At 40.7% G+C, this 26,032-nt stretch overlaps 2 protein-coding genes and 1 long non-coding RNA gene across 8 annotated transcripts; 2 read left to right on the top strand and 1 right to left on the bottom strand.

Moving 5' to 3' along the window:
* LOC118470797 (uncharacterized) lies at window positions 1–2,368 on the top strand. Its single transcript, XR_004847944.2, has 3 exons — window positions 1–734; window positions 1,693–1,876; window positions 2,214–2,368. It is a non-coding gene; the product is annotated as an uncharacterized LOC118470797 (long non-coding RNA).
* Window positions 2,369–3,501: 1,133 nt separating this feature from the next.
* Window positions 3,502–19,161, bottom strand: kdm1a (lysine (K)-specific demethylase 1a). Of its 6 annotated transcripts, none has more exons than XM_023277437.3 (22): window positions 19,036–19,099; window positions 18,260–18,296; window positions 16,112–16,408; window positions 15,597–15,765; window positions 15,265–15,398; window positions 15,081–15,159; window positions 14,901–14,993; window positions 14,631–14,737; window positions 14,291–14,372; window positions 13,699–13,793; window positions 11,980–11,997; window positions 11,049–11,191; window positions 10,830–10,920; window positions 10,270–10,404; window positions 8,541–8,614; window positions 7,669–7,780; window positions 7,339–7,471; window positions 7,012–7,199; window positions 5,826–5,940; window positions 5,581–5,708; window positions 4,941–5,087; window positions 3,502–4,584 (listed from the first exon to the last, which is right to left on the bottom strand). In XM_023277437.3, exons 2-22 carry the CDS (start codon window positions 18,287–18,289, stop codon window positions 4,384–4,386), a joined length of 2,571 nt encoding a protein of 856 aa, XP_023133205.1. In that variant the 5' UTR covers window positions 18,290–18,296; window positions 19,036–19,099; the 3' UTR covers window positions 3,502–4,383. The 6 variants fall into 6 exon arrangements, with proteins under 6 accessions (XP_023133205.1, XP_023133203.1, XP_023133206.1 ...); XM_023277435.3 differs by having other exon boundaries at window positions 18,245–18,296; window positions 19,036–19,098; XM_023277438.3 differs by lacking the exon at window positions 18,260–18,296 and having other exon boundaries at window positions 19,036–19,161.
* Window positions 19,162–19,362: 201 nt separating this feature from the next.
* On the top strand, window positions 19,363–25,513 carry tmem30b (transmembrane protein 30B). The gene is made up of 8 exons (XM_023277449.3): window positions 19,363–19,515; window positions 19,927–20,125; window positions 22,083–22,190; window positions 22,301–22,408; window positions 22,687–22,774; window positions 22,857–22,994; window positions 23,143–23,349; window positions 24,631–25,513. Exons 2-8 carry the CDS (start codon window positions 19,937–19,939, stop codon window positions 24,807–24,809), a joined length of 1,017 nt encoding a protein of 338 aa, XP_023133217.2. The 5' UTR covers window positions 19,363–19,515; window positions 19,927–19,936; the 3' UTR covers window positions 24,810–25,513.
* Window positions 25,514–26,032: the final 519 nt, after the last annotated feature.

Below are 26,032 nucleotides of genomic sequence, written 5' to 3'. Positions count from 1 at the left end.
ATAAATATGGTGTATATGTAAACAAATATACATTTAGAAAATACGAGATTTCATTTGCCATGTTCACTGTTTATTTTTTATTGTCACTATTTGACATGGTAACATACATTTTTTTATTTTATTTTCTATATTTTTATATTGTGGTGGTCACTTTACTCTTTATGCTTGCTAGTGTATCAACAGAATTTTCCCTTGTGGATCAGTAAAGTATTGCTATTCTATTTCTGTTCTATATAGCTGATGGCAGTAATATTGATCAGTAAAAATGTATTAAATTAGTTAAATAATATTAATTAGTTGCTGAATTCCATTCAGTTTCAAGGTCCACTGTAAATGTTATTAGTAGCACCTTTGCTTCTCCCCCTATGTCAAGTCAAGCTGTGAGTAAAAAGGTAAAAGTAAAATTAATGATGACCACTTCCAGTCAATTGTTTGCTGACTAACAACTCTGCATAAGACAATTAGTTATACATTTCTGTGTCAGGTGTCTTTAGTTGAAATGGCTGAGAGTCAGGGGTTAACCCTGGTGTGCTTTAATCTGTCCCAAATTGAAATGCAGGGAGGTGCTACAGCACAGCGGTGCCTGTTTGGACCCTGGTACTCCTGAGCCTCAGCGCCGATGCCTGACCTGAATTAGTGCTGTGAAGTCAACCGTGGAAATGATTCAGTGGCACTCCAGGCGAGTGGAGGAGAATGTGGAAGATGAAGGAGTGAGAAGGGGCGTTAAAGGACAAGTGAGTTGGATATTCAATGTGTGAGTACATCCAAATAGTTACTGAGATCAAGTGTTCAGACTTAGAAGTGCAACAACCTCGATAACTGCACATATAAAATCGGATTTCATGTAATTTAAAGAAACAACCGTCTACAACTACAGCAACAACTTCAGCATCCTGCTCACAGTGACACTGCAAACACGCTTATAAGTCAGCACACAGTGTTCACTTTACATTTTTTAGTGGCAATAACAAAGTACAGCCGAGGCTTATGGGAATATCGTTAGCTTTGCATATGTTAGTCATAAACCAAAGTACACCGAAACTTTGTCTGATAATGGAGCTCAGTGGAAAGTCAGAGTCGGTAGGATTCATCCTCTGAAAAGCATGAATGGCTGTTTGGATACTTCAACCTGGGTCAAAGCAGTGACTGGCACTGGTGTCAAAAAAGTGGAACACTTCAACTGAAGCTCTTGTGCAGTGACCAGTAATAATTTCTGGATTTATCCTGTCAAAAATTCATGCAACAGCATGTGGGAGGTGTTGATAATTGTGTAAGTGTCACATTCCACCCAACACCTATGAATCACTTGTGATGAGCTCAGGAACACAGTGGTCACTCATCCAGAGGGCTTTTATAACTCCGACTTTCTCTGTCTGCCTCTCTATCAAGTAACCAGTTGATGTGGGCTACAGGCTATTATGAAAAACAACCTCACCAGTCAACAGTTACACACTGCTCTGAGCCTATGGTTTACCAGGGAGGTGAAAATATCTGAGTGTTGCAGTCCAAAACCCCAGCTCAAATTACTGTTGTTACATCAAACATCTCCTTTGGTCACGATAATAATAACCGCAGCGCTGAGGGAAAACAAGGCCTGTGACGCTCAAGAGTGCATGGAAACAGAGGGGCACAGAGCCCTGAAAAGCTCATAGCTCATGGTTGACCATTTTAATCTCCCCCCTCATTCATCAGATCCCCCACTATGTGGAGCTGCTGCCAGGGACCCTCATCTCTCCCGCTCACACACACACAGTAGTACCACAGACCCTGGGAAGCAGCCAGACGTGCAATGAAGGAGGGTCAGCGGAGGGTCAAAGCAGAAGCAGCCATGGTAGTTTTGTACTTGCATGTACGAGAAAACAATGCACATATGCAGGTAATAGCAGTTCAGGAGGTAGTTGAATCTGTGTTCTTACAAATGTGACTTTAAAAGCTGCAGTAGGTGATATTACTTCATTCTGATTTTGGTCGCATGTCCCTAAAAGTATATCATTGAAGACTTACTTTTTAAAAATATGTCTGTTTGTCTTTGAGTGATGGCCCTTTTAAAAACAAACAAAAAAAACAGTATGTGTTAGAAGGTTTTTTATATTATCATTAATAGTTGTACTGTGAACTGTGTTAACCCTGATTGTAACATATGATGTTTTCATATATAAGCTATGCATTTACCACACTCATTATACCTTTCCTTTTCTCTGCTTCTCTCATAGACCACCTCTCTTCACTCACACCCACATTCAACTTTATTCACTCCCATTTACTTGCATATCGTTATCCTGTAACCCCACCTGTATAAATAAAGGATGACAGGGACCACCTCTTCGTAGCTTACACTAGACGTGTCTCGTTACACTGGTGTGGTTACCCTTGCTGCAAGTACAGAGAAGCCTCCGTGTCGTTTTTCACAGCGAGCGGTCCCTGGTTGGAGAGTCCTCCTCTCTGACAGTATGACTCAATCAACCAATCAGAATTAGCTATTTTGTAACCAGCCAATCACAGCGACTCTATTAACGAGGCTCATCAGGTTCTTTGTGCTAGCTGTGGCTATGAGCTATGGCTAATTTTCTGGCACCTTCTTTGCTAACAACGGTACATAGCTCAAAAAACACAAGACCTTTTAGGAGAAGAAGAGAGAGCTGTGGGAGTGACTGAAGAACATTTTGAGTTTGCCTCCATCTTTTTTGACAGGTAACAGTCACACTAGTTAGGCTAACAACCTGCTAGCCATGCAAAGCTAATGCCTTGAGACAGAGCTAATGCATCGCTAGCTGTCTAGCTGTTTTCTTCCTGTAACAATTTTTAATTAAGTAGTTTTCTGGCCTCTCATTTTTAATTCTTTTTAGTTATACCATAAATTTATCAACCCTGCTATTTAGCATTAACATACATAGCAGTGTTGTATATGTTATGTATACATGTGACACCATCCCGTCTAGTGGGTTACAAGCTAGCTAGCTTCAGAGTTTGATACCTGTTCTCCATAAATGTGTCTATCCAGGCATGGATGAAAGATATATATGCACTTAACGTCATTCTTGATCATTAAATCGTTTTACTGAATAAGTGCAGTGTAAAACTAATATTTTCAGAATATATTGTTGAGCTAGTCCTTCACAAACAAGGAAAATCTTATTTCATGATGTTAGGGCTCTTCAAGGAAAATGGTTAAGGAAATTTTCTATATTTTTAAAAGGACAATAAAACTAGTAACATCAATTAATTGTGAGTTCCCATCTGTATCATGCTGCCTATAAATATAGTAAACAATGGCTACTTTTTTCACCATTTCCCATTTAAAAAACTATAGTGTGTGTTTTAAAATGTAAGCTGCACTCAGAAGAATGTATATTAATTGAAGATAGTAAAACAAAAAGAAAGCCTGGTACAACCAATAGTTAAGCATTGCCATTTGTGAATCGATGAGCTGCCAGTAATTCACATATATTGCACAATTATTTTACATTTTCTTGTTTTATCTTCAAGAAACACAAACCAAGATGCAATTTTCTGTCTTCTTTTAATAACAAAACTTTTGACAAAATAAAAAAAAAGTGTTGACAACCATAATGAATGACAAACTGCTATGGCAACAGAAAACATTCACAAATCTTTCTACATATCTGTCTTTTTAGCTTTAAAAACAATTTTCACTACACTCAGCAACCTGAAAGACAGAAATTCAATTTAAGAGGCATACAGCTACAGTATTTATCAATGCTGAAGACAACCAAAACAAGACCTCTGGAGTAACAACTGCTTTTCCCTTAAAAAGCAAAACAGACTGAGGCTTGACAGACTGTGCTACTGAGTTGGTCATCTACCATGGATAACATCTGGATATTAGGTTGTGTGTGCATTACATAAAGAGGTTTTCAGCCATTCCTTTATGTTCAAAAAGGGGCACATAAATAGACATTTGGTTCTGATGAACTCCACATCAGGTCAAATACATTAAATTCACTTGAAGTACCAAAAGTAATCCTGTACTTTTGTTTTTGAAGACGGAGAAGCTGCACATTTAGAAAGTTTGAGATGGGTTATTCAATTAGTATGCAATAAAATCAGGATTTATTACTTATTGTTTGATGACATCTCAGTATTTGTAGTCCATCTCTGTTAGTTTAATGCAGGTATATGCATATTCTCAGCTTTGCTGGGAACATAAGTCCGAAGAAATGAAATGCTCCAATGAAAGGTGTTCAATTCCACATTACGTGCGGCCAGAAAAATCGACTCACGAGTTTCATTTTTTCATTCTGAAGGCAAAAACGCAAAGTTGTTTCTGGGACTTCCACTCACAGACACCAGTTTATGTTTTTTTCACAGACTACTGTAGTTGGTCAGCCAGTCCTGAGTTGGCACAAACTGAGAGAGGCCACTTCAGACGCTGGCAGTGGGCTGAGCCTGCTGAGGGTTGGTGGTGGCTGTTGGGGTGGCTTGTCTGGGGAGCGAGTACAAGGCACCCAGGAACTGATCTGCAATGCGCCCGGCCTCGCGAAGACCGCTGAGCAAGGCCCCGTGAACTGTAGCAGGATAATTTCTGATGGTGTGCTCACCGGCGAAGAAGAGCCGAGGGACGGGCTGAGATAGAAAAGGGAAAAAAAACAAACAAAAACGCATTGGGATCGATTTTGAATTGTTCCGACATAATGAGGAATTAAAAGAAAATAGGGGATTAGTGGGGGACAGAGGGGGGGACAGTGTGGGGGCAAACTGTCAGAACTCATCAGTCAACACATAAATATAACTTGTTCACATCAATCTGCATGCCAACATCAAAACAGCCAAAAAACATCTGTGTTGGGAACAAACTGCTCTGCTTTGGTTTGGTTGAATATTGCGGGCAGGATGGGATGCCTTCTCTCCCTCACTTTCTCACACACATACACGCTGACATTCTCACCCAAATGTAAGCTTGCAGCATAGAGATTTATTACCTGTGAGGCTCCTGGTATAGCTGGCCCAGGTATGATGGGCTGTGCCATAAGATCATAGTCGTTGCCTGAAGAACCTGCCGCTACGTATGAGTAGGAACCCCTTGCCCAGGGGTCGGCACGCCAGCGAGTGACCACAGTTTCCTTTGGCTGTCATGACAACAAACAACAACACATACTTTGAAGGAGTTTCCATGATGGTATTAGAGGGACCTGTAAACAGCTGTATGATGAACAGTTCCAGCGCTGGCCTGCATGCATATGATTTTAGTCCATTTGAAACCATAAGTAAATGATTTATAATGACGGGTGGTTTGGACGCGGCTCCCCTTGTGAGTGCTTTCACATATGCTCGCTGTGTAAAGTTGTGCTGGTTATGGGGGTCAATTCAGGAATGAATTTTTACATTCCACTGAAAGCATTGGGGGAAAAAAAACCCTTAATGGTCTAGCTGAGAAAATATAACCCACCACTACTTTTCTGTAAATAACAAACTTAATTAAGTTGTAATTTAAGAAACTGCCAGCTGTGGCACATGGACATTGTTTTTGAGAGGAAAAATGATGTGTGGTGGAGTTAAGATAAAGATGCTACACAAGAGAGTGGCATGAGCTTCACTTTTACAGATGATGCGCAGACATACCTGTGGTACGGCACTGCTTCCAAATATTCCTTTGAGAATGGCCAGGCAGCGGCCCACAATAACGTCATCACTGATGTTCTCCATGATGCCGGCGGCCTCACCAGCCATTAGAGCGAGTAGGATCGGGGCTGACAAGTGAAAAGTCGCAATTTGTTAAGGACACTTACTGTGCTTTGTGTACAGAAACAAAGAGCACACAATTATCTGAACGATACCAACATGTGATGCGCATGTGATCTGATCACCTTTGTAGAGGTTCCAGAAAAGAAAGAGTTCGCCCCGACTTGCAGTGGTGGAGCCGACATGACCAAACAGGTTAACGCTTGGATCCCAGAACACACGGTCAAAACACAGCACCACCTTCAAACAGGGAGGAACATAAAAAAAAAAGAACAGTCACACAACAATCAAAGCGCCTATTTTAGTCCAAATCCCAGCTGCCTGTGAAGTACATCTCATGTTCAGCACAATTACAGCCAGCAGTAGTTCTGACCATGTGAATAGTAGAGCTCCCTCTGCTGGAGATACGGCATTAGTAGCAGCTCAGATTGCATAATAATGCCGCATTCTCCTCAGTGCTGCAGCAGCATTAGGAGATAAAACTACTCTGCTGCGGATGATGCTCAGCGACAGAGAGTGTGCAGGAGCTGGCGGGTCAGGAGTGACGCAGAATGAGCACTCTGATCGGATTACTAACACATGGCCAAAAAGCATCTTTCATTTGCATGCCAAAAGGCTCTGGCTCCACCTCTCCATACACTGTCATCTTCTCAATCTGATTTCCCAATTTCCATGTGAGAAAACAACCCTTATCTTGGAGGCTGCAGGGAAAATAAGTCCTATTTTGGCTGTATACTAACACCTAGACTTAATTTATGAAAGGGGAAAAAGAACACAAAGGGAAAATCAGTTAAATACAGTAGGGGGTGCAGATTTAGCAATTTATAAGCGGAAAATGTAAATCCCCCAAGGAATGCAATCAATAAATTATGAATAATCATTGTGTTTTCCTTGCAGGAGCCCTCCAGCAGCTGAAGGTCAAGTTGCCAGCATAAGGACACTGCAGCAGAAACAGCAGTAAGTCTTCCTAAGGAACCAAACCTTTAGACTTGCTGGAAAAACTACAGATTTAAGAGGCTTGAACTCCGATTTGACATGATGACTCATTTCAGGACCAAGAAGTTATAACCGTAGTACAAAAAATTTGGCACATCACCACAGCTGGCATATATTATCCTGTAGGGGATGAGGGTTTAACATCAAACTCTTTGGCCTCCCACTTCAACATCAGACCATTCGGGGCCATCTTGGCTACATCAAACATGTGACAGTTTTATGTCTTGAATTTAGGCAAATATGGATGTAGTTTGGGCTGAAAAAAGAAGCACAGTGAGATAAATGATGATGCCATATGGAATTTAGAAGTCCAACCTTGTTGAGGTTGCCAAAGCCCATCCTCTGTATAGCTGATGTCTTCCACTCTGGCAGCGGGGGGACAAACTGGACTGCAGGGGGCTGCTGCTTCAACACACCAAGGGGCAGAGTGCACAGCACGGCATCACACTTGTAAATGAAGGTCTGGGTCGTGGAGCGAGTGTTGACAGCTATCACCTCACAGCCTGGACAACAAACAGATAGCAGCCTTTTAAGACTCATCATACCTTCATGTGAATTTTACTTCAGAAGCTCCAATTTATTGTGGGATTTTCCCCCCACTTTTGTTAAGTGGCAGACACAAACACAGTCCTGTGTACGTACCAGATGCTGTATATCGGACCTGCCGCACTGCTGTGTTTAGTTTGATGTCCAAGCCCTCAGCCAGGGCCACAGGAACGCATGAGTAACCATTCCTTACTGTTAGGTGGCTGCCAGTGAACTCAAAGTCGTCATCCTGCGGATACATAAATAACAACATGTGGCACAGTAAACTTCCTAATGTAATTAAACAGAATTTTATTTAAAATCTATGAAATTTCAGCTTTAAATAATTTATTATGCATACAGGATTCTAAGAACCTCAAGCGTTTTTATTCCTAACAGCCTTGCATTGCACACTTATGACATTTCAAAATGGGTGCATGTACGTACCTGATCCCAGTGCTTGAGAGAAAGGGTGGAGAGGGGTGTAGCGTTGGCAAACTCTAAGTTGGCAAAGTGCCAGTCTAGGATCTGCCGATCCCGCGATGACAGGTAAACATCACTGTGGGAAAGAAGGAAAGGAAAAAGACGTGAGATATCCTGACAGCTATTCAGACATCTGAGGAACAGATTGGTACATGTTATTGTTAGCATAGCTCAAACTGCTGTTAATTTAACAATAAGTTTGTCAACACATCACATTAACTGAGAAGGTCAATTGCTACAGGGCAAAACACAGGTAAACATGTATTGCTAAGGACTACAGGGCTCCAACAAGCAAGTTGTTTTATAACCATTAAGCAAGCAAGCTATTTCCCCTCCAGTCATATTAGCCAAGAACACTTCAGCATAGCCAGTCTGTCATACTGAACCTGAATAGCCCCTGACAAGAACAATTAATAAAAGTAGTCAGAAGTCCTTTTTCCTCTATTGGAAAGCACTCTGGCTCAGTGTCTGTCGTTTTAAACCTGCTGCATTAATAACAGAGACTTGACTTTTGTAAGATCCACAATAGAAGTTACATCACAGGCTAATGTACTGATCCAAACCAGAGAAACAAGTTGCAATAATGTATAAAGTGTTTCCTAGCCTTAATGGATCAGCAATATATTGCAAACATTTCTAAAAAAAAATGCTAAATGTGCATATGATGTGGAAACCCAACTTTGACTGGTCTAGGTGCACATAATCCATTTTCTAAACACATACAAGATGTTGGTGATGTAAACCCTTATATATGTGATGACAAATGGGATATCAAACATGAAGAGAAGGAGCAGCAGTTGAGATGAAAATGCTGAAACCTAGTAGGGAAATGTTACCTGGGTGGATTGGCCTCCAGCTCCTGGAGCTTTTCTTCAAGCTTGACCTGCATCTCCACCAACTCATCATACTCCTACGAAGGGACAAGGCAGACAGCAAGGATATGTATTAACTGTACCCACACATTTAAATTTCATCAGTACAATCTCACCATCAGGAGGCTACACAATTGGAAAAACAATGAGAAATCTCTTGCATTTCCATATACCTTGATCTTAACTGTAACAACAAATAATTGCAAGTTAATAATTTTCTATATCAGGCATCTTACATCAACATCTTGACAGATTTCAGCTACAGCTACAATTCAATATAGATTTCAGGAGCCATGCATAAATGAAATGCTAATATTTCTAGGCATTAATACTTGAATGATATTTCACAATAATGTGAACTGTGAGTCAGACTTAAGGAGTGTTGTCTTTACGAGGTGAAAGTGCGTAGCAGGCGTGTGTGTGTGTGTGTGTGTGTGTGTGTGTGCGTGTGTGCATGTGTGTGCACATATGTATACACAAGGTACACACCCAGAGGGTTTCAGGTCATGTAGAAAGGACGAGCAGTTTTGACAGAAAGGGCTGACTCAACCCGTTCATCAGTTCACCGCAACAGAACAAACTACAACAACAGCGCCGTGTCTGGTAATACCACCTACAGCGTCAGGCCCCAGGACACTGAGTCAAGTCTAGAAAATTTAATGTCTCAAGGAAGGATGCCTGCAGACTAGCAAGCTGACCTGGGGAAATACTAAAAGTGGCAAGAAGACCATGAAATATTACAACAAAAATATACTGACGCAGCCATCCCTTGCTGGCTTTTAAATCTTGTTATATGGTATAGTCATAAATACGTGTCATTTTCTCATACACACACTTAAATGCTCATTGAGTCTTGCTCGAAGTGTGTGTGTGTGTGTGTGTGTATACATATGCAGACATAAAGACCATCAGACTGTGATTCAAAGCCTTGAAGTGGTTTCTCAGACAGCGGATGGGTCGCAGACGAATCCAGCTCAGATACCAGCTGTGTTTAAACCAACTAAAACCTCCTTCTAAAATACACACACAGCAGTAGTGGAGGTGATTTATCCGCACCAAAAATAAAACAGCAGCACTCACTCTAATAATACATCCGACTAAGGCATTAAACCACTTAAACACAGCCTGTCTGGTTTACTTAGACAGCACGGCATTAAAATTCTGTGGGGCATCCACCCTGACCTACTAATCCATAAAATATCCCCTTTACATGCTAGCACTGCTTTAGCATTATAATACTGGTACAAATAACTCGTTTGATCTTCGTTTGATTGATGCTACCCTTCAGAACAAAGACTAAGTTTCCTTCCTACAGTTTGTGGTTTTCGACCTCCTGACCCATGGATACACCTAATAATCAAGCTATGAAATCTAATACTGTTAGTTTAAACTACAGCAAATGAAAACACAGACACTATGTAATACCCACAACACCACAAACATAGTTCAACATTAATAGCTTTTAAACTCAGCTGCTCTGAGTATTTTAAGTCCTACAGTCATGTTTCTGCCTCGTCCAAGAAGTAATGAAAGTGTCACAAAGGAATCTGTTTTGGACAACATCCAGTTTAGATAAGTGCTTACAGCTCGAAAGTACAAATTTTAGGAAATGTAAAGAGATGTAATGTATTTGATTGTAATGGTCGTCTATGACAGTTCAGTTTTTGATCTTATTTCTCTGTACTGAACCTACTTTGCAGAGAGCCGTGAGGTCGCGGTGCTTGCTCTTCACGAGGAACTCAGCCGTGATATCTCTGGGTGGCTTGACTTCACTCGCTTCTTTATACTGCTGATGGAGTTCCTTAACACGTTCCTTAGTGCTCACCATCTGAAAGGTAAGAGGGAAAGGGAGAGGGATGTTAAGAACAAGTAAGCCATGAGATGATTGTGGTTGACAGAAGGCAGAGCTTGAACTTTGTGAGAACTATAATCAGTAAAAAGTTTGTGATTGACTGGACATTCTTTTTCATCAGCATCATCAGGTTTTATTTCCATTTTAAGACTGACCACACTTTGGCTCAAGAGTAGGACGATTTATGCTTTACACAAGGCCGTCTTTTGAGGCAATTGAATATTACTGTATGCTGCATGTCATCAGCGCTCTCATTTTTAGTGCAAATAGGAAGCTGAACTATTTTCTTGGCCACTTGATTTGCAAGCTGCTTTATTATTTTAGTTGAAGTACTTGGAAAATTGTACAGTACATCAAAAGTGACAATCATTATCAGCAGCATGACTACTGCTCATGCTCACCTTGTTGAGAAGATCCCTGAGATCTTCCTGAGTCTTCACAATCTTCTTCCAGTGTTCTATCTGCTCATCTTTTACATGCTTCTCCTGCAGCCTGCACACACAGAGATACAAGATTAGAAGCGCGGTGTTTACATATGTTTATGGTTCGGATCCACATGTACTGGATACATCAGCCACTACTTCCTGTGCGTGAGTTCATGAAGTGTTCGCTGTACTCACTGTATGACCACCTCCAGGGCCTGTCCAAGAGAAACAGGTTTGTTGTTGAGAAAGTTGAAGTCCAGCTGGTGGCTGAGGTAAGAGGTGGCCTCCAGCAGTCGGTTGAACTCTTGTTCTACCATCTCGTCTTTTTCTTTTGGTACCTGGACACACACATCCACACAAGATAGAGGATGTAGCACCAGTCACATTAAAGTCAGCAGAGAGGAAGAAAAGTATGCTACGCTGTGCTGTAACTGAATTTTTCACTGATAGTATTCACTATAATTCACAATATTTCTACCAACTTGGAACTCCATATCTGTACTTTTCTCTTCTTTCTTACTTAAATCATTGATCCACTAATATAAGCAGAATAATAATACTGCAGTCATTTTTCCTCAAACAGAATCCCAAATATTATTCATGATTCCAATGATTCATGCCTTGATCAACATGCAGGAAGACTTTTAGTATTAGTGGGGCATTTAATGAGTCAATCTATGATTGAAGGGCTCTTGCTCTTTCAAACTGCAGCCCTGGTAGTTGGGCGTACATGGTGACTCTGATTTTTGGGTTAGAAGATGCTGCACATCAATCATAGATTGGGTCATTTAAGAGAAAATCTACACTTGTAGTATTCAGTCAATTTGAATCTAGCAGTGAACATCTTTCACTGCAAACTTTATATCTACTATAATCCAGCATATTTATAGCGAAAAATTCCTCAGAAAGTACTTTTTTATAAATGTAAGCAGAACCAACAAACATTTCAAGACTTCTACCAATTATGTAGATGTTATCTTTAATTAAAAAACTCTACACAAGGCTTAAGATGAATTTGTCATTTCCTACATGGATGTGAAAAATGGTTACATGAAGTAAAATTTGAATGGATGGAGATGAAATGTGGTTCAGAGTTAAGAAATATAATATGGAAATATATACATACACTTGTGCACCGTTCACCCTTTAGTGGTTCACCAAAAGATGAACATGGAAGGGGTTGAAAAGACAAGAAGGGAGGGGTGGAGAGAGAGAACATATTACGTAAACAAAACTTTAACCTCAAACAGGTTTGCACACAAGTAAAACATGTACATTTAATTTGCCTTTTCCTGCAGAGGAGGAAACCAGTTACACATGATGTGGATAGGTCAAGAGCCCTGCTGCCCAGTCTCTACTTCAATGGAAGTAACCTGAAAAGGAACCTAAACATCCTACTAATGTTGCTGCCATTTAGTGGACAGAACAAAAATGAAAGGGAAAAACACTGTTTATTTCCAATTTAATCACATTAGGCTGCATCCGTTTTCGGTTCTGAGAGGAACTGGAGCTGTTGTTAATGACACGCAAGCGTAAGCAGTTAAGTAAAGTCTAACATTCACTGTGTTTTTGTGGCTCATGGAAAGCCAGATCCCTGCCTGAGGACAACAACAGGCTTACAGAACAGCTATGAACCCAGATTCAGAGCATTTTAGTGCCAAGAGAGAGCTCTTGTACAGACATAAATGACTTCTGGTAAACTAAACAACAATAGGTCCTGGTTTCTTTCTTTTAAATGGAAAAACATTTATTGTGATGAGAAAAAAAAAGTAAGTGAGCTATCTGGAATTATCTGCATTTAAATTTAAATGTGTCTTAAAAACTGTCAAATGCTCATCTAAGTAACAATTACAAACAATCCTAACACAGCAATCATTGTTTTGTTAATGAACACATCACTTACCCATTAAAACATTCACAGTGATGGAAAAAGTGTGTGAACCACTAGACTAATGACAGCTCAAAAGCTAAATGGAGTCAGGAGTGAGCAAAGTTGGAATATAATCAATACAAAAAGCTTGAATGTGGGGGCAAAAGCTACTTTAAATCTAAGAAAAAACCCACACAAACATTTTCAGCTTGCTATTCAAAGACGTGAATGTAGATGCAAACCATGCCTTGCATATTGATCAGTAGTTACTGACTGGACAGTCTGCCATCGCTGCGGGGAAAATGAATTGAAAACTTGATACAGGATAATGTTAAGTGGCTGTTCACTAGCTGATACTCGGTAGAAATTGGGTGATGAATCAGAACACTAAAAAAAATGCAATATCAAAGTAAATATGCTACAAAATGGAGTGGCCCAGTCAGAGCTCAGACTTTAACCTGATACAGATGATGTGAAATGAACTCAAGGGAGGAGCAGACATCCTTAGAATACAGATGAGCTGAAGCAGAAAACACTAAATTCTAAATCCCTCCTGACCGTTGCACTGGTTGATCTGCAGCTAAGGGAAACACTTGTTCCTAATGGAGGTTTCACAAGTTATTAAATCAGATGGTTCACATACTTCTGCTACCAGCACTGGGAATGTTCAGTGGGTGTGTCAGTCAGAGTGTCAGTATGACTGAAGCAAGCAGATATTCTTCACGCATCACTCAGCTAGAATAAATCACATGCACGCCTTTAGTGCCATTAGCCTCTTGCCATCCATTGAGTTGTGAAGTAATACACTAATTTCTCATAAAAAAAACCTGGATTTTTGCACATAGTAACAGAAAATTAAGTCTTTTTAGAACTCTGGTAAATATATAATTACCAACAAACTCTCTCAGGAGTCCTGATGGACTAATGGACATGAGGCAACTCAGCTTACTGCTTAAGATAATTCATTATACTCACGGCCTGGCCATTGGCTTCATACAGCGGACACTTCTGTTTGATCTTGGCCAGCTCCATGTTAACCTGCTTACTGATCACCGCCATTGGATTTCCTCCTAATCAGACACAAAAATAACAGTGACACATCATATACATGGGCAATTATCACCCTCTAGAGGATGATCTAAGTAACTGTAGAAATTGACAGTTAAAAAAAAAAATAAAAATCTTGTTCTGCTTAATGATTGAGGAGTGACCTCAAATCACATGCCACTGAGAACCAAGTCCATGTCTTAAGCAAATGTGACACAACCAGTCATTTGCATTCTGGACTTAAGTTGTTGAGTATGCCGGTGGAATGGAAGCGGCACAACACAACACAACACAACACAACACAACACAACACAACACAACACAACACAACACAACACAACACACACACACACACACACACACACACACACACACACACACACACACACACACACACACACACACACACACACACAATTGGTGACTAAACATCTATAGGATGCTTTGACTTCTAATTTAGATATATTATATTTTCCATGATATTATATTTCCAGTAGTCATATAAAAAAATGTGATTTACCCAGCCCTGTCACCACCATGGCTCCCAGATCTGCGACATAGTTCCCCTTCCTAAATGTGGCCACTCTGCCTCCAACACGGTCCTGCAAGAAATATTAATTTTATTAAAAAATATATCGTAACATGCTAAACCTATGGCAATTCTAACATTTCAAAAATGCAGGCAAGTTTAGGTCACTTCATTGTCTATCAATGAAAGAGTAGGGACAGCAGTACTAATCTTACAATGCTATTAGTCATATAATTACAGTAAACATATAGCGACAAAAATCATCTGTATCAATAGCTAATTGACAAAATTTGACAATAACAGATCAATAGAAACCCTGTTGGTGACCTACTCTGGCCTCCAGGACTGTAACATCCATCCCAAAGCTCTGCAGCTGTCTGGCTGCAGCGAGGCCTGAAACGCCTCCACCAATGACTATAACCTTCCCGGTCTTCTTAGCTGCAACAACAAGCAGGAGGAGAATAAATTCCGCATCCCGATTTAGTGTGGAAAAAATTCTAGTCTGTTTTGCCTTCCAAATTCAGTGTTGTGTCGAATTAATACCAAGGTGTGGCTAATGGCTAGTGTTATTTTGCCAGTGTAATGACTGAAGTGGACTCACTGGGTAACGGCTTGACCCTCTTGTAAATGCCAAAGTTGATGAGACCATGCCTTTCTAAGTAGCTGTGTATCCTGTGGACCAGCACCGCATCACCTAAAAAGAGAACAAAAGGACATCACATCTCAATTCTGTATTTTCTTTTAAAGAAGCATTTAAATACTGTCTAGTCTAATGTCTTACTGTTGTATGGAGCTTCAAGCTGCTGTGCTGCGGCCTCAAAGGTCAACTGGATTTTAGGGTTGTCCAGCCACAGTTGGAGCTGGGTGAGAGCAACATAACTTTAAGTGGTACATATGATTAAAGCAAACAACCTGCTGTCCTCTGTCTGGAAAACACAAAGTGCTGTGTTTATGTTGGCACATACCGTACGGTTACGGATGTACAGGAAGACCTTCTGAGTCTGCTGGGGACCACTGATGACGTCAGGAAAGCAGGCGGCCTCCTGGGAAGTCATACGGTCATGAGGAAGACGGCTCTGGAAAGCAGCTCCTTCCACACCTAAAAATAAACATACATATTTTGTTTAGGTTAACACTAAATGTTATAAATTACAATTGAGACAAACTGAATGATCAAACGAAGCCTTACAAATCATGTGAATTTTTGTATGAAGATAAAATTTGAAAGAGAATTCATACTTTTATTTTCAATTTTTTTTTAGCTGTTTTGACATGCTGCATCAAATGTCTGACTCACCAGATGGTTCCTCGGGTTCACTGTCATTCTCCTCCTCTGGCGGTGGAGCTGGAGGAGGGATGACCTGCTTCCGTTCTTTCTCTGCCTTGGCGTTCCTCTCCTCCTCAGAGTAGTACTCGTCCTCCGATAGATTGGCCAGGCTTTCGTCCATCTCGCGGTACTCCACCTGCAACAGTAGGCACAATAAAAGCATCATTAAAACCCGCATTCGCATTCCCGACCAGTTTGTTTTCTCCCACTTCTCTTAGAAATGCTGAAACCTTTTCAGGAGAAATACCATTAATATCACACCACAAACACTAAGAAAGAACTGTCACTTCTAGCTTCCACTGAGGCACAGATGAAAGGGATCATTTGTAACTTAAGAAACAGAGCCACACTATACCTTCAACTTAAATGAATATTCATCCCTTAAGTAAACAAGCAAATGGCTATAGAAAATAGTGAATTCTGCCCCCGCCAGATTCAGCTAATGTCTTCTTCCTCCTGCCCGTGCAGAAACCTAAAATGTTTACTTTTGCTCGCTTGCGTCGACTAGTCCTGCGGACTTCAGCTGAGTCCGCATCTGCCCCCCCAGGGCCTGACTGGTGGGGCAAAGGGGCTCCTCCAGATTCCCCACTAGGGGATGACCTCTCCTTCTTCTTTGAATCCATAGGTCCAGCAGCCGCGGCTGAAGGACCAGTTTGGGCATCAGAAACCGGGGCCCTATCGCCTCCTACTGCTCCAACAGTTGATGAAGAGGAGGAGGAGGAGGAGGACCCAGCATCGGACTTCTTGCTAGACAGCATTATGGAGGATGTCGGAGGCCTCTCCTGAACAAACAGGTAACAGGAATCATTAATGATGAAACATACAACATCTGAGGGTACAATCATTGCTCAGTGAAATGGTTGAAATTTCAATGTTCCAAATCGTATAACCAATGATAAAATTACAAATTATTAGATGAAAATGATGATGTGTGGGTTGAGTGCTGGAAAAGAAACAAATGTCTAATGTGTGTGTTTTTGTACAGCATGTCGTTGCATTCCCTATTCACAACTTATTTCTCAACCAATTTATTTGAATGTCATAGTTTACCACAGTTAACATATACAGTATACAACAGAAGTGAGTACATCCCTGCGCAATATCACTTAAATGTCAAATGATTCAAAATTGTATGACCTTGCAGTAACTGGACTACTCCTACTTCGAACAGTGTTGTATTTGGCATAGTTAAAATGAAAAACTTACAGTTCACATTTACTATATTAAAAATACCCCCACAGTTTTTTTGATATTTTATATGTCCACCTACAATTTTGAAGACAGACCAACCCTCCTTGGTATAGAGGATACTAGTGTTGCACAACTTTCTGAACAGATGATCTGCCATTCTTCAGAAACAACTTTTTAACTGCTGTTTGCCAGAGGGTTTGCATTACACTAACTTAAGAAACCTCAAAATAATTTCTATTGGATTTAACTCAGGCAACATACTTGGCCAGGTCAGTTTTCACCTTTTTTTGTTCTGTAGAATCTTGTGTGATTGTAGCAGTGTATCCTGAAAAGTCATGCTGGAATATTCCTATTCTGCGAAGCTTTTGCAGGTTGGAAGTCAGCTTGCATTTTGGTTCATCCACACTTACTAATGGTCCCATCTATAAACGTAACACTTTTTGCACCCATGCAGCCCCAAATCGTCACACTCTCACCTCTGTGCTTCACTCTTAGGACTATGCATTCACAGTGGTAGTCCTGGCCAAACGTGCTGTACCGCTACTGAGCTGAACAAATGTATCTTGGGTCTCATCTGACCAAAGAATGAACAGCTAATATTAATCAAAACATGCTAAAATGACATCCAGTGTCATCATTTTAGCAGGACGACTCCTGCAGCTCTGGTTAGTGGTACTATGGCTCATTCTGTACCTCCTAATTACTGCTGCAACTGTGTTTGGACTGAATTTACTTGGACACTGATCCTCTTGTATCCTAATGCCCTCGTTGTGCAGTCTCACAATCAGATTTTTAAATTCCTCTGGCAATTCTTTTCCATGCGGAGCCATGATGCAGACATGCAGACCGAAGCAGCCCATAGGTCCAAAATTGACAAAGTTTCTAGTGTTCATTGGTCATTTTACAACCATGTTAATGCAGTTAAGCTAATTCGATGACACAGCTGTCTTCAACTTTGTCTCATCGATCACAGGTTTTTCAAACTTGTGCATCACTGATCACAGCTATATTCACTTTTGTTGCAAATTTCTACTTTGTAAGCTACATTTTATCATGTCCTTGATGAGCAGTTGTTTTCAATTTGTTCTTAAGAGGAAATTCTTTACTGTTTATTACAATGAGGCAATTATTCAGTGTTGATGCAATTTGAAATTATTTGATATTTAATTGATTTTGCACAGGGGTGTACTCGTTTCTTGTCTAAACTGTAAACACTACAAAGCCATGCCAAATTGGTAATTTACACACTTGCTGGTAACAAATGAAAACATAAAAAGCATTAAATAAAACCCCTAATCAGCTACATTTACAAATGCTGCCTGGCTTAGGGGAATATATTATCCAAAAACATAATTGGATATTTTAAAAATGTTAACTGTGCATGAATGTCATGGTTTTATGAAATGAGGACTCCAAGGTACAGTAACCTTGTCTTGTTTTACCCATTTCTCCGTGCACCTGGTAATATCCATTCAAACACTAAGAAATGAAGACAGAACCAGAAATATGGTTACGAACAGGACCTACTGAACAAAAATGTTGGCCTTCTACATGACACTGAATGAAATTTAACCTCGCTCAGCCAAATAACAAATATACACCGACCAGCACAGGGTAATCAGCTAAAATGTGCTTTACAGTGGCTCCCTTGATTGCCAAGACTTTTAATAAGTTAATCAAAGTGAGATTATCAATTCAGGTTGAACTTTTGTCCTTTTGCACTCTGATGTTTGATTAATTCATCTGAAACCAGATCGCTGTTAAACAGAGACCTTTGTTGGGGAGAATCCATCTGTCTTGCCGTATTGCCATTTTGGCCAAATGGACTAACGTTAGCTAGCAAGTTAACGGCAAAGCTAGCAGCAGAATGGTAGCCTGCGTTAGGAAACGGCAGTTTAGTTCTCGATAAAGATAAACATGAGTTTAGTTCCATGATTCTTTGGTGTAATAACAACACACGCTGCTATGTAATAATACATTTGTATCGCTTTCACTCGCTTTTTCTTTCAAATTTATGTTCAGAGACCATGCTACGTTAGCTGACGCTAACAATGAGATCTGGCTAGCAGTGGCACAGTAGCAGGTGCGTCGGCTTTGCTTGCAAAAACACTCTGTAATGATCGACTGAGAGCTAAATCATAGATAAACTTCCAAACATCACGAGATGTTGTTATAGGAAATAAAGGTGAACGGTAAATATTGAAAATATTAACGATACCTCTCAATCCCCTGCAGATGTCAACACAAAGACGGCACAGTAGCAGGTCTTCTTTCAAAGAGCTCTTCTCTGATTGGTCGGTGGAAAACATTATGCATTACCATTCAGTGACGTGATTGGTTAAAATAAATGTCAATCTAAAAGAAGGCGGGGAATTATTCTTAAAACTACCGCAATGGCTCGATTTCGTAACCTTTGCGCTGCGTAATGTATGTGTATTGTTTTGGGCGTATAAACATGTAAAAACAATAATAATAATAATGATAAGTTGACATTTTATTGTCGATCGAGATTGTCGATCGCTTATCTCTGTTTACGGTTTGAAGGGAAAAAAATACGTCAGCCCGGAGGAGGAAGAGGATGGGCCGAGGAGGTGGGAGTAGACAGGTAAAGGTGAGCTGCTCCGTCGCGCCCACAACGCAGGGAAGCATACCGATGTTTTGTTGACTCCTTTGTTTCTCCATTTTGAGCCGCCTGCGTGTAAGTAACACTTAGTGTGAATTATGAATGTATGTCTTAGGTCCGCCATTTCTCTCAACAAATAATTTTAAAGAGAGGTGAAAAAGTCAGTCCTCTTGTCTGTGTTGCGCTCTTAACTAATATGGGTGTTGCTGGGAGGTTAGATTCTAGATTTTTTTGTGTGTAATGTAAAGCCTTTTGAGGTGGAATGAGTCAAGTTGAGCTGTAAAGAGTTGCTTGAGCTGTGCCTAACGCACTACATTAAATCAAAACGAGAAAATAAAGACTCAAATTAAAGAAATGGGAGCATTCTTCTGTGAAGAAAGAAAAGGGAAAGCTGGATTACATTGAAGAGTGTTTATATGTTTGCCATAGCTGTGATATAATTCACAAGTACAAGCTTACAAGCTAATAAAAATTCACTCCCAACAGAATCAAGAAAATGGTGAAACAAGAGCAGGAGTTAGACAACCGGCCCGACAACACCGCCTTCACTCAGCAGAGGCTTCCTGCATGGCAGCCTATGCTCTCAGCTGGGATTGTAATCCCAGGGTTTGTCCTAATTGGTCTGGCATTCATCGGCATTGGCATCGCCCTGTTTGTCACTTCTCGGAGCATCCAGGTGTTGGAGGTAAGACCGTGACAATGGAAGACATGACATCAGGCTTGTCATCATGCTGGGAATGAGGGATCAAATGTCACTAACGAATAGAGAGGAGGAAGAGGAGACACACATTCAGTCAATGCCAAAACAGTCTATGAAAAATACAATCCCTGTGGACCAGCACATATCTGATGAGATAAGATAAGATAAGATAAAGTTCTTTATTTCTCCCCACTCCAGGGGAAATTTACATTGTTACAGCAGTTTATGTAACAGTGGACGTAGTGATAAGAATAAAATAATAATAGAACAATAGTAATAATATTTACAGTATATACAAGGGTGAGAGATGAGGATAAAGTGGCTTAACAGAAAAAATTAAAATAAAAAATAAAAATAAAGTTTAAAAGTGCAAAGATGTGCAGTGCAAGAATGTCAGTGCAAATTTTATGGTTTGGGGTGGTAATGATATAGTCCAGTTTATGTTAACATCAGCCAGTGATGCTGATGTTGTAAAGTCTTATAGCAGATGGGATGAAGGACCTGCGATAGCGCTCTTTCTTGCAGGGTGGATGTCTCAGTCTGCTGCTGAAGGAGCTGCTTAAAGACCCCACAGTGTCATGCAGTGGGTGAGAGGGATTGTCCATGATGGATGTGAGCTTTGCCAACATCCTCCTCTCACCCACCTCCTCTATGGAGTCCAGGGAACAGTCCAGGACAGAACCGGCCCTCCTGACCAGTCTGTTTAGTCTCTTTCTGTCCCTTTCAGTGCTCCCTGCTCCCCAGCAGACCACTGCATAGAAAATAGCAGACGCTACCACAGAGTCATAGAATGTCCTGAGCAGAGTCCTGCACACTCCAAAGGACCTCAGTCTCCTCAGCAGGTGGAGACGACTTTGGCCCTTCTTGTACAGGACCTCTGTATTGTGTGTCCAGTCCAGTTTATTGTTGAGGTGAACACCCAGGTATTTGTATGTGTCCACCATGTCAATGTCCAAACCCTGGATGTTCACCGGTGCAGTCCGGGGTGTCCTCCTCCTGCTGAAGTCCACGATCATCTCCTTCGTCTTACTCGCGTTGAGCTGCAGATGGTTTCGCTCACACCAGTCAACAAAGTCAGAGATGACCGTCCTGTACTCCCGCTCGTCCCCCTCAGATACACACCCGACAATGGCTGTATCATCGGAGAACTTCTGGAGGTGACAGCTCCCAGAGTTGTAGTGGAAGTCCGATGTGTACGGGGTGAAGAGAAAGGGGGAGAGCACTGTCCCCTGTGGGGACCCCCTGCTGCTGACTACCACATCAGACACAGTCCTGAAGCCTCACGTACTGTGGTCTGTTGGTGAGGTAGTCGATGGTCCAAGCAGCCAGGTGACAGTCTACTCCCGCTCCTTCAAGCTTCACCCTAAGCAGAGAAGGCTGGATGGTGTTGAAAGCACTGGAGAAGTCAAAGAACATGACCCTCACAGTGCTGCTGGGTTTCTCCAGGTGAGTCAGCGATCTGTGCAGCAGGTAGACCACTGCATCATCCACTCCAATGTTCGGTTGGTAGGCGAACTGCAGTGGATCCAGATACTGGCTCACCTGGGGACGGAGGTTCTTGAGGACGATCCTCTCCATGGTCTTCATCAGGTGAGAAGTGAGGGCCACAGGTCTGAAGTGGTTAGGCTCCCTGGGGTTCCTGGTCTTAGAGACAGGAACCAGGCAGGAAGTCTTCCATAACACAGGAACCCTCTCCAGACTCAGGCTCAGGTTAAAGATGTGCAGCAGCACCTGACAGAGCTGGTCTGCACAGTCTCTAAGGAGTCTGGAGCTGATTCCATCAGGACCTGCAGCTTTCCTGGTTTTGATCTTTTTAAGTTCACTTCTCACCTGATCAACTGTTATGGAGAGGCAGGGGGTGGTGGAGGAGGGTGGCAGGGGGAGCACTAGGTGTTGTAGGCATTAATAATTCATAATATCTTTCTTGTTCCTTCCTACACAGATAGACTACACTGGGGTTGCGCAGGATTCACCGTGCTACAGGTGCTCTGACCCAGATACTAAGGACTGTATGTGCAGCATGGACTTCTCCATTGACACTCTATTTAAGGTTGCAATGGACAAATGCTCACACACAAACACTTTATAATTAGTCAGGTTGAACTCTACTCTTGTTCTGACCCATTCATATTTTTGTGATTCTGCTTTCCTCCACCACAGGGACCTGTGTTCTTTTATTATGGCCTGACGAACTACTTTCAGAACTACAGAAGGTACGGGGCGTCCAAAGATGCTAACCAGCTGTCTGGAGACCTGAAATACTTCACGGTGAGTGAACAACACACCGTAACACACGCACATGTTCCGGTTTTCATTTTCTCAACTAAAATGGAAAAGACTTCAAAGATGACCGAAGTTGAGTACAAATGCGCTAAATTGTCAGTGGGCACAAGTCATATTTTTATCAGAGTGCAGTTTTGTGAAAATGAGCAATACCTAAAGCAGCATTGGTGGTACAACTGCCCATCTGGCTTTATTAACGTATAAAACAGATTTTAAATTATTTATCTGAGCAATGAAAAGACTGCTTTCTGTATCTCTTGAAGAATCCCAGTAGTGATTGCTCTCCCTACCAGTACGATAACGACAAACCAATTGTGCCATGTGGATCAATCGCAAACAGCATGTTCAATGGTATGTATGACATTTAACGTAACTGTGCACATGAGGTTGGGATGAAGTTTACTGGCTGCACTGCCAACTCTGTTTTCTGCAGATACTTTCAAGCTGTATCAGATTGTCAATGGGACAAGGAAGCAGGTCCCCCTTGATGGTAAAGGGATTGCTTGGTGGACAGACTACAACGTCAAATACAGAAACCCCAGTGTCACACCCCTCGAGAACGCCTTCAACGGTAGCAATTTTATTTTAATTCACTATAATTTGCTGCCTTTCATGTTTAAATAGTGCCATGATGGAGATAAATTACCTAGGTGAAGAAAAAAAACAAAACTATTTGTTATTGGGGAGTACCTTTAAAAGTGGGCTACTTCGACTTGCAGGTACCGTGAAACCTGTATTTTGGTCAAGACCTGCTTACAAGCTGGACCCCACAGACCCGGCTAACAACGGCTTCATCAACCAAGACTTCCTGGTGTGGATGAGGAGGGCAGCCCTTCCAAATTTCAGAAAGCTGTATCGACGAATTACAGAGGGGGATTATGCAGAGGGTCTCCCGGCTGGAAACTACACCCTCGAAATTGCCTACAGTATCCTTTTTTATGGCTGGTGCTTAGAGGTATGGGTAGTTCCAATCAAATTTTTTTTTTGTATTGCACGTTTGGTACAACTTAATGCAGCTCAAAGTGGTGCACGTTTGACCTGTTCTTACAGATTTCAACATAAATTTTTGACTGTAGCATAGTAGACACTCCAAAAAAAGGCATCAGAAGTCAAAGTCAGTCTGTGATGAGGCAAGTAATTCTTAAAGACCTTTCATCTGGTCATGTAGACAGAAGCAGCCGTCGGTGGTGGAAGTAAATGTTGATTTCTATCTTTTTTCATTCAGTCATCACAGAGTGAGGAAAATCATGTTTTCAGGCCAGTAAAATCAACCCGAGAACTAGAGGTATAGACCATTGAAATAGTCCACTCTAAAATGAATTCTGTTGTATTATGTGAGAAAATACACACAAGCAGTCATGATGCTAATCAATGGCTGCTTTTTATTTGTTTTGGAAAGCATGGAGTGGGTGTAAATGATAGACTTTATCCTAAGATGATATTGAACAGCATGTTCAATATCATCTTAGGATAAATGTATGATATTGAATATGTGTTCAATATCATATGTTAAACTGTTTCATACTCTTACTTCTGTGTAGCAAGCTTTAAAAGTATCAAATACAACTCAGGGGGGTGAGGCTTTGAAATGGCCTCATGTTTCGTGTCATTCTACAACAGCAGCGTAGTCCAAACCTGTTTTACCGGTTGGGTGTGGTTCTGCTCTAACCTGGGTTGAATGAATACAATGACTAAGGAGTTCTTTCAGGTGATCAAAAAAACAGGCAAATATTCTGGCATAGGTAATCAAGGTAGGCAAATAAATATTTGATTGACTGCCACCTACCTGGGAAGGAGCTACAGTATGTAAAGTGCTCAGAGATATCTTTTCATTTTATGTAAAAGACCTCCTTAATATGCTCATAAGGTTAAACTTTTACGACAAATCGTTTGTTGGTCATTTACAATGCAAGCAAGACAGTTGTAGACTTTAACACAACTTAAGACATATTCGAGTTTGCTAATTGCCATATTGCACTAGCATATAAGGCATTGGGTGCCTTGAAAATTGGCTTCAAAGTTATAAAACACAGCTCCATGTCAAATGTACATGATTTGTAGTAAATAAACTAAAACTGCAAATCAGTAGTGTCATCCTTAAAATATTTCTTTGTATTCAATGCTTCAGTGAAAGTGTTAGAATGACGTCAGTGTTTATATTTTTGTGTACATTCTTGCATTGTATATCCTTAACATGTGTCTCCCAGACTATCCTGTTCTGAGCTTTGACGGGGAAAAGAAGGTGGTTTTCAGCAACGTGTCCTGGATGGGTGGAAAGAATGAGTTCCTGGGAATTGCCTACCTCGTTATTGGTTCACTGTGTATCGTCATGTCTATCGTCATGCTCATCGTCTACGCTAAATTCAAGTTTCCTGAGGAGGACTGAGCATCTGATCGTGGAGTGTAGCTGACTGGGGTTTTATCAGACCTGTCAACAAATATTTGATGTGTCTACTCAAAGGGATGATGAAGGCATTGCTTAGTTTTCATACCAAAGGCTAGAATCCACATATGAACTGTAACGTTATTCTGTTTTGGACATGAAGATCATGTCCTAAGGTGCAGAGGATGCCTGGTTTTACTTTGTTGTGCAGAACATGATGCTGGAATTCCCTTTTGATTTGGAAAATAGGAACTGACTTTTTGGACGCTGAGGCTTTATTTCCAATTTGGGATCATGTACTTGTCGGTAGGTACATTAATAAAAATAAATTCTTGTGAGTGCAAAACACTGCTAACATATTTTGCCAGCAGAGCTCTTTTATCTCTGTATTTCTTAAACCTGTGCTTCTTCATCATCAAAAAAACAGGTGCCTTCTCAGGTTAGGTCAGTAATACTTTTGAAGCCATAAATTATTTAAAAAGCCATTTGTTACTGTGTAGGAAGTTACATTTGATGTGTGTGGAATGTGGAACATAACTAGCAAATGAGTGTAAAAATTGTGAATATATTGCTCAGGGAAATGGTGTACAGGCTCTTCATCTTATGCTGTTTTCATGCTTGTAATAGTTTTAACTATGGTTATTCTTTGGAACTGAGGTTTTACTATATGCTGATATTTTTTAATAAACAACAAAACCATTATGTCACATTGCTTCTTGTCTTACTAGGACATTTGCATGTTAAATCTTTCACTTATTCACTTATATGTGTGTTGGATTTAAGAGAGAGGAAGGCTTTCCTTCTTACTTATTTACTTCTTACTATTAGATTTAAATTTGTAATTTCAGCTTTTCAGATCTAGGATATCATTTTAATTTGACCGACCCCAAAAATTTTATTTCATGCAGTATATCCAAAATTTATTATTAAATGTGTAAATTTTAAGCATCGGTCCAAGTGCCTTCTTTAATGACTCAAGTTGAACATCAAAGTACACATTATGATTAATTTATGTGGATTTTAAAAAAAAAACTAATGCATGTATCGAATAAACTTTTATTGCCATGACTGTGCAAAAAATGCATTTTTGACATTAAAGCCAGTCAAATTGTGTGAAGATGCATACTAATTTGCAAAGGTAATACCAATTACAATTTCTAAACATTATTAAGGTCAATGAAGAAGTAATAACATTTTAGTAAGTTTTTCCTCACTTTGCATCATTG

Source organism: Amphiprion ocellaris, chromosome 20, assembly GCF_022539595.1.
Source record: "Amphiprion ocellaris isolate individual 3 ecotype Okinawa chromosome 20, ASM2253959v1, whole genome shotgun sequence".
In the NCBI taxonomy this organism is placed as follows: domain Eukaryota; kingdom Metazoa; phylum Chordata; class Actinopteri; family Pomacentridae; genus Amphiprion; species Amphiprion ocellaris.
Note: the sequence above shows the minus strand (reverse complement) of the source record. Positions and strands in the feature narration are given on the sequence as shown.

Bases quoted from the DNA above. Each gene is read 5' to 3' on its own strand.
- tmem30b (XM_023277449.3), top strand. From the start codon at position 19,937: ATGGTGAAACAAGAGCAGGAGTTAGACAACCGGCCCGACAACACCGCC. The intron at 22,409-22,686 runs GTGAGTGAACAA...TATCTCTTGAAG, and splicing joins GAGACCTGAAATACTTCACG to AATCCCAGTAGTGATTGCTC. The intron at 22,995-23,142 runs GTAGCAATTTTA...TTCGACTTGCAG, and splicing joins CCTCGAGAACGCCTTCAACG to GTACCGTGAAACCTGTATTT.
- kdm1a (XM_023277435.3), bottom strand. From the start codon at position 18,289: ATGGATATTACCAGGTGCACGGAGAAATGGGTAAAACAAGACAAG. The intron at 15,160-15,264 runs GTATGTGCCAAC...GCTCTCACCCAG, and splicing joins TGTACATCCGTAACCGTACG to CTCCAACTGTGGCTGGACAA. The intron at 10,405-10,829 runs GTGAGCATGAGC...CTTACCTTTCAG, and splicing joins TCAGGGATCTTCTCAACAAG to ATGGTGAGCACTAAGGAACG.